The 12,736-nt window shown below is 58.1% G+C and overlaps 1 protein-coding gene across 1 annotated transcript in view; it reads left to right on the plus strand.

The window, feature by feature from the left end:
• EPHA8 (EPH receptor A8) overlaps positions 1-9,265 on the plus strand; it is a 31,592-nt gene extending 22,327 nt beyond the window's left edge. The window contains exons 6-17 of the mRNA XM_063103745.1: positions 2,048-2,172; positions 2,255-2,417; positions 3,681-3,774; positions 4,557-4,624; positions 5,457-5,621; positions 5,806-5,991; positions 6,283-6,344; positions 6,994-7,203; positions 8,036-8,185; positions 8,272-8,462; positions 8,782-8,955; positions 9,151-9,265. Of these exons, the coding sequence (XP_062959815.1) occupies positions 2,048-2,172; positions 2,255-2,417; positions 3,681-3,774; positions 4,557-4,624; positions 5,457-5,621; positions 5,806-5,991; positions 6,283-6,344; positions 6,994-7,203; positions 8,036-8,185; positions 8,272-8,462; positions 8,782-8,955; positions 9,151-9,265 (1,703 nt within the window). The remainder of the gene's footprint in view (positions 1-2,047; positions 2,173-2,254; positions 2,418-3,680; positions 3,775-4,556; positions 4,625-5,456; positions 5,622-5,805; positions 5,992-6,282; positions 6,345-6,993; positions 7,204-8,035; positions 8,186-8,271; positions 8,463-8,781; positions 8,956-9,150) is intronic.
• Positions 9,266-12,736: the final 3,471 nt, after the last annotated feature.

A 12,736-nucleotide genomic window follows, 5' to 3' on the forward strand; every position in this document is an offset into this window, starting at 1 on the left:
CAGTCCCCCTCACCCCCTCATTTTCCATCTCCCTGCCTGGCCTGGCCTTCTCCATGTCTGCCAGCCCCACCTCCTCTAACAACCCCTAGGGCTACAGGTCCCCAGTCACATCCTGGACCCTGCTCTTTCCCATGTGCTGGGCCCATCTTTCCTGGGTGACCTTATCAGGGCCCACAGCTCCAAATTCCACCTTCAGGCTGACAACCCCCAACTCAGGTCCCCAGTGCACACTTCTCCCCTGGGCTCCAGCTGCCCACTCCCACCTCCACTCAGATGTGTGGAAAACCAGCCACCCACCCCTCACCTGCACCTCCCATGGACCCCTATCTTAGGACACGGCACCACTGGTCCTGGGGGTACTGCAGCCCCAAACCCAAGTTGTCCCCCACAACTCGCTCACACACTGGATCCCTGGATCCCCCTTCACCATGAGCACCTCCACCCTCAGCCCCCACTCCATCCACACCCCGCTCACGTGTGGCCAGGATCACCGCAGGAGCTCCCATGAGGCGTTCTCGTGCCACACCCTGAGTGAGCCTTAAAGTGACATCAGGCTGCACTTGAACCCTTGAACAGCTTCCGACTGAGCACATGAGCCCCTCAGCACACAGGGACCCAGGTGATCTTGCCCCTGCCCGTGGGCAGGAGTTCAGGAAGTCCAGGGGGGAGGACCAAGCAGAAGCCCGCAGTGCTGGGGGCCTAGGACAAATGACAGCCGCAGCAAAGCAGGGAGGATTGTGCTCAGAGACCACCTGCCCCTCCGGCCTGCCTGCCCGCGGCCCGCCGCCCTCCCCCTTGCCTCCTCTCCACAGCCACCGCCTCCCTGGAGCCCTCCCTGATGCCCAGCCGTTTCCCTCCCGCCTCTGAGCCCTGGTCTCTGTCTGCCTCACTCCTGCAGCCCCTCCTGCCTTGACTTCCTTGATTTTTAAGAGACATACCATGTATGTCCCATGCACGCAGTGGTCTCTTGGAACCCTCACCTCCTTGCAGGTGGTGTCCACAAGCTTCACTTTGTAGTTGGGGAAACTGATGACTTCGCCAGGGTCCCTACCAAGAGAGGGAGTCAGGTTGTGAACCCACCCTGATTCCCAGCCTGGTGGGCTTTTCCCTGCACCATCCCCTTCGACTCAACTCTGGAGCTGCTTCTTAGTTTTTCATGTCAGAGTCATCAGAAGCATTTATTGGGCACCTACTGTGTGCAGTCCCTGCCCTCAAGAGCCTCCAGGCATGCTGGGGCGACAGGATGCCTAGATATAAAGGAGGAACTGGCCATGTGGGGTGGGTGGGGTGTGGGAGGTGGGGGGCAGAGTGAGAACTTGGGGTGAGGAGAGGGGGCTGGAGGAGGGGTTGCAGCTCTGTGGACAGTTCCCCCATTTGGCTGTGGCTGTGTCTGGCACCTCCCAGCAGACCCACCACAGGGGTAATCAGACTTGGGTGGGGGGAGGGAACGGTTGGATCAGTCAACCAGGGAGTGAGTGAATGAATGGGTGACCTAGTGTGGCTGGGAGAATACTTGAGCTCACATGAGCCCCTGAGCTCAGCTCACATCCCTTCCCTCCGTATCCAGCGCTGTCCCAGCCAGTGAGGGGCTGGTTCCTTCCAGCCTTCCCCTGCCTTCCCTCCTGTCCTTCCCTCCTTCCTCAAGTGTTACTGAGCGGCTGCTGCACACCAGGCCCTGGGCTGGGGAGGGAGACATGGAGGTGAGAGAGACAGGCACTAGGGCCCCAGGGCGCACAAGAGCAGCTGCTTGATGGGACTCATGGGGGTCCCAGCACCTTCCCGGTGGGTGGGCCTAACCAGAGAGGGGCAGGAGGAGAAAGAGGCCTGTCTGGGTCAAGCCAACTCCAGCAGCCCAGACCAGAGCCAGGGGACCAACCTGGGTGGCAGTCAGTGATTTGCCTGAAAGGCCAGAGGGTGCCGGCTCTCCTGGGGCTGGGACAGGACAAGCAAGCTGAGCACAGCCCAAACCAGGATCCTGGGTGGGGCCTGGGGAAGGGGTGGTGTAGAGGTCCCCGTTATTGCCCATCTGATGGCACGGCCTCCCCAGCCCCGTCCCAGGTGGTGGTGATCCGGCAGGAGCGGGCAGGGCAGACCAGCGTCTCACTGCTGTGGCAGGAGCCCGAGCAGCCCAACGGCATCATCCTGGAGTACGAGGTCAAGTACTACGAGAAGGTGCCCAGGGGGCAGGGCCGAGAGGGAGGGGATCTGGGCCGGGGTGGGGGGGTTCTTGACTGACCACCCTTCCCGTGGGCAGGACAAGGAGATGCAGAGCTACTCCACCCTCAAGGCCATCACCACCAGGGCCACCGTCTCTGGCCTCAAGCCGGGCACGCGCTACGTGTTCCAGGTCCGAGCCCGCACCTCGGCAGGCTGTGGCCGCTTCAGCCAGGCCATGGAGGTGGAGACTGGGAAACCCCGTGAGTGCAGGGAGCGGGGAGGGGGAGGGCACAGGACCCTGGCCAGGCAGAGGAGGGGGACTGCCGTGTGCTGAGCTGGTGCCAGGGCAGGATTCTTGCCTTCCAAGCAGGGCTGTTGTCGGCATTTTCACAGGTGAAAACCTGACGCTCAGAGAAGGAAACTTACTTGCCCGAGGCGGCAGGGCTGATAGCAGCCCCGTCCGCCACTGGTTTTTACTGAGCATCAGTGTGACTCGTGAGCCTCACGATGCCCTTTGCCAGCAGGAGAACCTTAGAATCATTCCAGAAACAACTCTAGTGAGTGGATGCAATCCACACCCCCATCTTACAGATGAGGAAAATGAGGGTCAGAGCAGCAAAGCGACTTTCCAAGGCTACCCAACAAAGCAAGATTTGAGCCTGGTCAGTTTGGGGCCCCCTTCCCTGGTATCATTCTGCTCCCGGCCTCCAGGCCTTCTTGAAATGTAGTCTGGGACCAGCAGCACCAACAGTTCCTGAGGGCTGATCAGAAATGCTAATTCTCAGGCCCCACTCCAGCCCTTCTGAATCAGAAGCCCTGGGGGTGGGACTCAGCCATCTGGGTGATTCCCAGACACTTTCACGCTGGGGAACCACTGACCTAGAGGCTGACCCTTCCACTCTCCTCCCACCCCGCACTCCAGCCATCGGGGACTTCTCCCATAAGTTGGCCCCCTCCAGGAGGTGGCGCTAGAGAGTCAGTGACCGCCCCACCTGGCACTCCCTTGGCACCCGTGTGTCTCAAGTGCTTGTAGGCCTGATGCCACCTTGAGATGGCCTGATGGTAATCTGCCCTCCGTCCATCCCATTTACTGTGTGGCTTCAAGTAAGTTCCTCGAGTTCTCTGAGCCTCAATTTTCTTATCTGAAAATGAAGATAGTAGGGTGTCCCTGGAAGGGTTGTGGGAGGGCTGGTCGAGACTTGAATGTACAGCTGTCGGCACACCCAGCTTTGTTGCTCTTAGAGGAACAGGAAGGACAGGCATTTTTTGTCTTAGCCATATTTGGCTCAGAGAAGTAAAGTGACTCTCCCCAGGTCTCACAGTCCCAGGAAGCAGTGGCACCTGCATTGGGAAGCCAGGCAGCCGGGGCAGCAGGGTCTTGAAGGAGAAGCTTAGTGGAGGCTGGCTCGTGACTGAGGAGGCTTCCCACTGGGCCCCGGGATGCCCAGGCAGGCTGAGAGAGCTGCCACATGCCCCAAGCCAGAGCTGAGAGCCTCGTCCCCCACCCTGGCTTCCCCCTGCAGGGCCCCGCTATGACACTCGAACCATCGTCTGGATCTGCCTGACGCTCATCACGGGCCTGGTCGTGCTCCTGCTCCTGCTCATCTGCAAGAAGAGGTGAGTGATCCAGCACAAACCCCTCCTCTCAACCTCTGGCCTCCTGCCTGCCCCCAGCCCTCCTGAGCCAGTGGTCCCCATGTGCCTGGGGCTGGCTCACTTGCAAACACACCGTCTCATTTAATCCTAATGACACTCCGGTGATGTAGAGATCCTGACCTCATTTTGCAGGTGAGTAAATTGGAGGATCAGAGAGGTTAGGCCACTTGCCAAAGTCACACAGCTGATAGGTGCTAGAGCTGGAACATGAACCTAGGTCTGTCGAACTAAAGGCCATGCTCTCAGTCCCTCTTCCCTCTCCCACTCCCTTCCAGAGGGAGGTGGAGGTGGGATAGTGTGCAGAATGTCAGCTTAGGATCCAGACAGTGAGAATTGGAAGGATCATCCAGTAGTTGGAAAAACTGAGGCCCAGGGAAGGGAAGGGGCTTGCCAAGGCCACACAATGAGGTGGCATCAGAAGACTTATCTCCCAACCCCTCCACTAGGGTGGTTTCATGTAAAATGGGGCTAATAACGTCATAGACTTTGCTGTGAACGTCAGGTGGATTTGAGGACGCTTTGTAGATCATAAAGTGCTTTGTGACTGTCACAGCTGTCACAGTTCAGCTGGGTTGAGAGGTCAGGGATTCTCCGCTGCAGACTTTGTAAGAGGCAGGGGCTGGGGTGGCAGGAGCTGGGGAAGGGGAGTAAAAGCGAGGAGCCTTGACGTGTCCCCTGAATGGGGTCAGGGCTGGGGCTAGGTATGGCCTGGCCTCAGGCAGAGCGGTGACCGTCCTCCATAGGCACTGTGGCTACAGCAAGGCCTTCCAGGACTCAGACGAGGAAAAGATGCACTATCAGAACGGGCAGGGTGAGTGCAGGGGCCCAGGGGTCTGGGGGCAAAGAGGAGGTCACAGTGAGACCCAGTGCTTGTCTGGGGGTGGCACAGGTGGAAAGGAGAAAGGTGACCACAGAAAAGACCAGAGTCCCAGAAACAGATGCCAGGATGTCACAGAGACCTGACCGCTCAGAGGCACAGTGCTATTCACCTTTCTTGGGCTTACAGACCCCACTGGGGATGCTGGAGACCCTCTCCCAAGGGTACATAAATGTGCATGCTCACCCACAATTTTGTATATGATTTCAGGGGATTCATATACTCTTGAACAAAAACCCCTACTACAGAGAGACTCTCAAGACCCTGTAGAGACCCGAGAAAACAAGTCACATGTGGGGTGCCTACCTCCACACCCCACGCCTGTGCCCAGGTGGACATTAATATCAATCATGGTACTGATTTCCACTGAGCCTGAACACAGCCTCAGAATCCTTCTTAACACAGTCTTCTAGGGAACCACTTTCTAGCAGTCTAAGTTGGCACTTGTGATGAAACTGTTTTTGCCACATCCTACCCCAGAACAATTTAGAAAGATCTCAAGTACTCTGGATGTGACCCCAGAAAACAACAGACATGCTCAGAACTCACTGGAGTCTCAAAGCCCCATAGAGACCGCAGAACTACTCCATAGAGACCCTACTTTCACTTGACAAGCACTTATGGGGCACCTATTATTTGCCACCATATCCACAGATTCCCAGAGATATCCCTCACCCACCCCAGCCCCATCCCAGACCCAGGGAATACTGGGAGAAGGTAATTCCTCTTGGACCCCACTGAACACCCTTCTCCCCTGGCCCCTCAGCACCCCCACCTGTCTTCCTGCCCCTGCACCACCCCCCAGGGAAGTTCCCAGAGCCCCAGTTCTATGCAGAGCCCCACACCTATGAGGAGCCGGGCCGGACAGGCCGCAGTTTCACCCGAGAGATCGAGGCCTCCAGAATCCATATCGAGAAAATCATCGGGTCCGGTGAGCCTCAGGCACTGTGAGGGTGGGGACAGCACAGGGGGCACCGGGGAGGGGCACCCAGGGCAGAGGGAGAGGGGGACTGAGGAGCCTGGCATGGCCAGGCCCATGGGGAGTGGGTGTGGGAGGTTGGGGGAGCACGAGGGTCCCACTGCCTCCCCCTGCCTGCCCCTCTTGGGGTCTGCAGGAGAGTCCGGGGAGGTCTGCTATGGGCGGCTGCGGGTGCCAGGGCAGCAGGATGTGCCCGTGGCCATCAAGGCCCTCAAAGCTGGCTATACGGAGAGACAGCGGCGGGACTTTCTGAGCGAGGCATCCATCATGGGGCAGTTCGACCACCCCAATATCATCCGCCTCGAGGGCGTCGTCACCCGCGGTAGGTGCCAGGCAAGAGAAGCCTCACCTGCAGGAACCCTTCTGCCCAGACTGGGCTGTGGGCCCATCCCCTAGGCCACCCTGCTCTGCACCTGCCCTGACCCTGTCCCCGTGGCTCAGGTCCCTTGAGGATTCTGTGGTGCTCAGGGCCCAGGACCCCAGTGGGAGCCCTAGGTACCCTGGGGCCCTTGGTGCTGGCCCAGCTCCTGGGGAGGGGGCATGCTCCTGGGGTTTCTGATCAGTAGCCCTGACCCCCGACCAAGAGCCACCCTTTCTCCCTCCCCCTCCCCAGGCCGCCTGGCAATGATCGTGACCGAGTACATGGAGAACGGCTCTCTGGACACCTTCCTGAGGGTGCGTGTCCTGGCCCCCACTCACGTGGGCTAGGGGAGGGAAGTTCAGTCTGAGTGTTCAGAGATAACGCCAAGCCCTCCAACTCCTCCGCCCACCAATCCCCAAAGCTTGGATCCAACAGACTTGGAGAAGGGGAAGGCAGTGTAAAGAGCGGGTCTTCACGGTCAACCAAACTGCCTTCTAGTATCCCTCACATGGAAGTCCCTCTGCTCCACGGGGTCCTGCCTGTCCTGCACCCAGGGTAAGAGGGGTGCCTCTGCAGGGATTTGATGTCACCTGCACTACCAGCTGGGAGTCATGGTGGGTATGATGGAAACAGCTGGATTTCCTCCCACCCTGCCATATATTTGCTTGGTGCTCTTAGGCACAGGGCTTGCCATCTCTGGGCCTCTATTTCTCCTTCTGCAAAGTGGATAAGCAGTCATCGCTGCACCACCTATCTGACAGGGCTGCTGTGAGTGTAAAGGAGACCATGAGAATACACCTTAAACTGCAAGGAGCTTCATAAGCAGGGAAGCACTTTGTAAATTGCAAAGAGCCGCCTCACCTCTCAAGTATCACACAGATAGGCAGGATTCCTGTTCACAGACCAGGCGCCACGCCGGGCTTTCCTGACGCCCCCAACATGTCATGCCGTGTCTGTCCGCAGACCCACGACGGACAGTTCACCATCATGCAGCTAGTGGGCATGCTCAGAGGAGTGGGTGCCGGCATGCGCTACCTCTCAGACCTGGGCTACATCCACCGCGACCTGGCTGCCCGCAACGTCCTGGTTGACGGCAACCTGGTCTGCAAGGTGTCTGACTTCGGGCTCTCGCGGGTGTTGGAGGACGACCCCGATGCCGCCTACACCACCACGGTGCGTCGCCCACCCTCTTCCTGCTTGGCCAGGGAGGGGCAAAGTGGCACAGGGGGTGCTCTCCTGACCCAAGGCCCCACAATTCTTCCACATGTAGTTAAGTGAGGTTGGAAGTTTCAGGGTTGCCTTCAACCTGGGGCAGGTCCGGGCTATTGACTGACGTTTCCTCTTCTGGGAATGGAAACAACCTTGACTGCCTTTCCTCTATCACCAGGTGGCCTGGGGAAACACCGGGGCTGGTCCCCACAGTCACTCACTCACTGGGAGACTTTTGGAGAGCTGGCATCTCCGAATCACACACAGACTCCACGTCTGTCTCTAAAACTTGACTAAAACACCAGCTTTTTCGAGTGTGTTCCGTGGAGATTTGGGCTCTTCTAGAGGTGCCTTAGGGGCTGCCTGAGAGTCAGGAGGCTGAGTGGGCAGGGGCTCGGGCCCCCAGCCTGGCCCCACTCAGAGCCTTCCCTTTGGATCTCCCGCTGAGCCCCTGAATAAGGTTTCATGTATAGGAAGGATTTTGTGATGGGGGGGGAGCTCTCTGAGCATCCTGCACTTGGGCAGTCGTTGCCGTTAACTAACACTTACTGAGCATCTACTATGTGCCCAACCCTCCACGCACTTGATTTTATTCAGTCCTCACAGCAGCTCCGTGAGGCTGGTCTCCCCTATCAGAACAGGTGCTCGTGGAAGGTGGAGGCTCGGAAGGTGGCAGGTCTCCTCCACTAGACTTGGAAACAGGACCCCAGTGTTCAGCTCCCTTACCCTTGTCATCCTTCAGTGCCCAGCCCCTGCCAGTCCGGGGCATCCTCTCGACACTTGTGTGTCATCACAGGGAGGGAAGATCCCCATCCGCTGGACAGCCCCCGAGGCCATTGCCTTCCGGACCTTCTCCTCGGCCAGCGACGTGTGGAGCTTTGGTGTGGTCATGTGGGAGGTGCTGGCCTATGGGGAGAGGCCCTACTGGAACATGACCAACCGTGACGTGAGTGCGGGGCCTGGCTGGGCAGAGGCGCTGTGGGGCTTTGGAGGGAGGGACGGGCGCAAGCCCAGTGCTGTGCCTGCCTCCAGGTCATCAGCTCCGTGGAGGAAGGATACCGCCTGCCTGCGCCCATGGGCTGCCCCCGTGCCCTGCACCAGCTCATGCTCGACTGTTGGCACAAGGACCGGGCCCAGCGGCCTCGCTTCTCACAAATTGTCAGCGTCCTCGATGCACTGATCCGCAGCCCTGAGAGTCTCAGGGCCACAGCCACTGTCAGCAGGTGCCTGTGCCCACCCCAGCTCGGATGAGGCCTGGCTGCCATCCCAGCATTGCCCCAGACCAGCCCCTGCCCCACACAAGGCCCAGACTTCATCCAGGCCCTGGGACAGCTCTGCCCTGTCCCTAGACCAGACCCAGCCTGGGGCCCCAACTCCTGCCCTGCCTGAGCCCTTTCTTGGCACGCCCCCTTGCTGGGGTCTAGCCTCTCAGACCCCTGCTCACTGCTGGGCCTGGATGGAGGCTGAGGGTGGCCAGAGCCAGGGTCCCCGTGGAAGGCAGAGGCCCTGGCAGGCCACTTACCAAGGGCCCCTGTACCTCAGGTGCCCGCCCCCTGCCTTTGCCCAGAGCTGCTTTGACCTCCGAGGGGGCGGGGGCGGTGGAGGGGGCCTCACTGTGGGCGACTGGCTGGACTCCATCCGCATGGGCCGATACCGAGACCACTTTGCTGCTGGCGGTTACTCCTCTCTGGGCATGGTGCTGCGGATGAATGCTCAGTGAGTGAGGGGTTGTGCCTAGTGGCCCCTGTGGGGGTGGGGGGCATTGCAGCCGAAGTGCTGGGCTGGAGAGAGGGTGGGGAGCCAGAGGCAGGGCCACTGAGGTGGTGGCAGTTCCAAGGGATGGGCACGACCCTGTCTTCACGGCTCCCAACATTTCAGGTTAGCCTCGTCAGTACTACCCTTCCTTTGCAGGGACGTGCGTGCCCTGGGCATCACCCTCATGGGCCACCAGAAGAAGATCCTGGGCAGCATCCAGACCATGAGGGCCCAACTGACCAGCACCCAGGGGCCCCACCGGCACCTTTGACTTGTAGCCAGTGGGACCCAGGCAGCAAACAAGCCAGCGCCAGGCTGTGTCAGTGGTCAGAGGACTTGCAGGAGTGCCAGGGGTCGGGCAGCCCCAGGCCTCTGCACCTCCTTGGCTGCCGTCCTCTCAGGCGCTAGGAAGGCTGAAGGCACGACTACAGGACCCAGAGTTTTCAGGGGTCAGGCGCCTGTAAAGGGGCTTTTGGTGTCCAATATGGCTGGGCCACCTGCCCCCCAGGGCAGAGGACCCTCTCTCTTCCAGAGCCTGGGACCTCGGGGCCACAGAGTCCAACAGAGACATTGCTCACCTGCCTCTGTGTGTGTGTGCGTGCGTGTGTGTGCATGTGTGTGTGCGTGCACCCATGGGGTGTGTTCCCATGAGGTCGTGGAGCCCATGCAAACAATGTGTGATCACATGTATGTGTCCACCCAGTCAGGTCTCAGCATGGATGTCTGCACGTTATGATGTGTATACTCATCCGTTAAGGCTGGGGGCACTTATGCGTGACTACAGATGATGTGTCATGAATGAGGAGGTGTGTCATAACCGTGTGAGTAGGGAATGTGGTGTGGCACTGCCCAGGTCCCAGCACCATGGGGACTGGGGAGAGGCTCCTGCCCACCCCCTCCCATGTCTGGAGGCTGTAGCTGGGGCCACTCTGAACCGCACCAGCACCAGGCCCACCCTTGACTCTGCCTGGGTGAGCCCACCCCCGGCTGTATCTCAGGTCTGGGCCCTCCCTCTAGCTGGGGGGACACCTGCAGCTTCCACCAGCTTCCACCGCTGCTTCAACGGGAAAACAGGGTTCCTGGCCAGTCCTGCTGGCCCCTCTTGTGTAGGCATCACTGCAGAGCCCATGAGATGCCCTTGGCTGGACTTGGCTGCCTGGCCAAGGCCAGGCGCCCGTCAGCTTCCCTCCAGTTTCTGACACCTCCCTCCACAGCCCCAGTCTCCTCACCATGAGGTCCCCTTGCCAACCTCTCACTGCACAGCCCTGCCCTGCCTGCTGCCCCCAAACCTGGGATCAGGGATCATAAGATCCTGGCTTCTCTGCCCCAGGTCCATCCCTTCCTGTACCATATGGGAAGACTGAGGTCTGGAGAGGGGGGATTGCTTGTCTAAGGTCAATGGCAACCAAATTTCAGAATTGGGGCCTTCTGCCTCCCAGCCCAGCACTCTTCTCCCCATACACCATCCCGGAGGGCTGTGGGTGGGAGGGGGCCCAGGACGCCCCTCCCCTTTCACAGAGTGACCCTCCCCCTTACGGCCCACCAGGGTATGTAAATATCTTTTTCTACCATGTCAGAATATTTTTTCTTCACTCCTGACAATGCAAAAATGGTCTTCAAAGCACATAAAAAGCACCCAGGGTGAGAAATCTTCATCCCAGGGGACATTTGGCAGGCAGGGCCCAAGGAACCCCACCGGGTACCCCCCACCCCCGCCAGCCCCAGAGGGAGGGGCAAGCCCAGCTCCCCAGCCCTGCCCCATCTCTAACACAGCTATCCCGCGGACACACCAGCACTGAGCCCCCTCTCCCTCCTGCAATAATTTGGGGAGTCTCAGCCCCTTCCAGGTGCCGCGGTCAGCACTCTCCACCTCTATATATTATATTACTATATAGCTGAGCTGTTCTTCCTTCCTATGGAAGTTGGAAACATGGTCAGGACACGATCAGGGGAGGACCCTGTCTTCCTCCCCACCCCCACCCCACTCTCACCTGGTTTCTGGGCTCTGGATCCTCATAATCACGGGGGCACAGTGGGTCTGGCACTTGCAAAAGTGTGGTCACTGCTTCAGTGGGGGGTCCCTCTCAAGGTCCCAGGGATCTGCCTCTCTGTGGTTGCCATCCTGAGTCTTGAACTTACCCACAATGAGAATAAATTCTGCCTCGTTATTGCCTATGTCTCCCTTTTTTTTTTTTTTCCTATGTCTACAACCTTGACATCTGGTGGGGAAGGAGCAACCTTAGTAGTAGTAGTAGTATTAGTAGCAGTAGCAGCTACTGAGCCCCTACTGTATGCATTCCATTCATTTTATCCCTCTGTCTCATCTATTCCAGGAGGTAGGATTAGTGTACCCATTTTACATATGGGGAAGCTGAGTCTCAGAGGCCAACTTGCCTACAGTCAAGTATGGGTGGAGGATGAATCAGAACCCAGGTTTGTCCAACTCTAAAGCCCATGGTCTGCTAGGAAGTGCCCCTATAGACCCAAATTCTCTTTTCCAAGACGTACAGATGGTGCTCCACACTGGAGCACAATCGCTTTCCGCTGGGCACTGCCCTTGCCTCGAGTTCTCTTGGGGTAGAAAGACACCCCCTAGAGGAGGAATACATGAGGAAGGAACATTTCGTCGGAACAGCGTCCTCAGGATGAAGGATCCATTGGGAGACCTGGGTGCTGTGGGGCAGGGAGGGGAGACAGGGTGTGAGCATCTTTCATGGTTACATCAAGGAGCTGAGGACCCACCTCTGCTCTGGGGGAGAGGACACAGCAGCAGGAACCAGGGTGGTGGCATCAGGGGATAGAGGCAGAGCAGAACCCAACTATGGGCATTTGAGCCAATGGCTCAGACATTTGGGGAAGGTGCCACTGGGGTCTTAGAGATGAGCAGATAAATGATCTCCAGCTATGGGGAGGGTCTTCATTCCTGTATCTCCCTTAAATTGGGAAAATGGGAACAGGGAGAAAAGACCTTTACTGCATTTCCTGTGTTGTCTCGCTAACAATCACAATAGCCCTGTGAGACTGGGAATATTATCTCTATCTAACAGAGGGGCAAAAGCATGCTTGGAGAGGCCAATGTCCCACATGGCAGGACCAGCTTGTAAAGCTAGATCTGATTTCAAGCCAGCTGTGTTTCCCCTGAAACTTCTAACTCAGCTCGAGGCCCCCTCCCCACATACCATCTGTTACCCGTGAGGAAAGACCTAGTACTGCACACTTCTCTTCCCTTAAGGACCAATCATCGAATCTTACTGAACACCTGCTATGTGCTGGGTGCCACTGGGGTGCGACAATGAATGAGATGCAGCCCTTCTCTTCAGAAGCTCAGAGACTAGGTGGAGGCCCAGAGTGTACAAAGGAGGCTCCCTCAATCAGATCCAATGTGATCTCAGTGTCCAGGAAATGAGGCACGCAGAAGGGTTAGAGGAGCTCAGAAACAGCCTGGAGGGCCACGGCTGTCATGGAGGTCTTCCTGGAGGAGGAAGCATTTCAATTTCAGTTGAATGTTAAAGGATGAAAAGGTTTGGAGGTTCATTTTCTAGGCAGCCCCCTGTGCGAGGCACAGAATGCAGAGCAGAGGAAGAATACAGCCCGAGGAGAAATAGACCACGCCATGGACGGCGAGCCCCACCCCACAAAGCTGGCTGTTCCCCTCCAATTTAATCTGTACATTTTATTTCCAATAAAAATCACAGTAGGGTTTTCCCTCCAACTTGACAAGATCATTCCAAAATATATATGG

This window comes from Cynocephalus volans, chromosome 8, assembly GCF_027409185.1.
Source record: "Cynocephalus volans isolate mCynVol1 chromosome 8, mCynVol1.pri, whole genome shotgun sequence".
NCBI classification, from domain to species: Eukaryota; Metazoa; Chordata; class Mammalia; order Dermoptera; family Cynocephalidae; genus Cynocephalus; species Cynocephalus volans.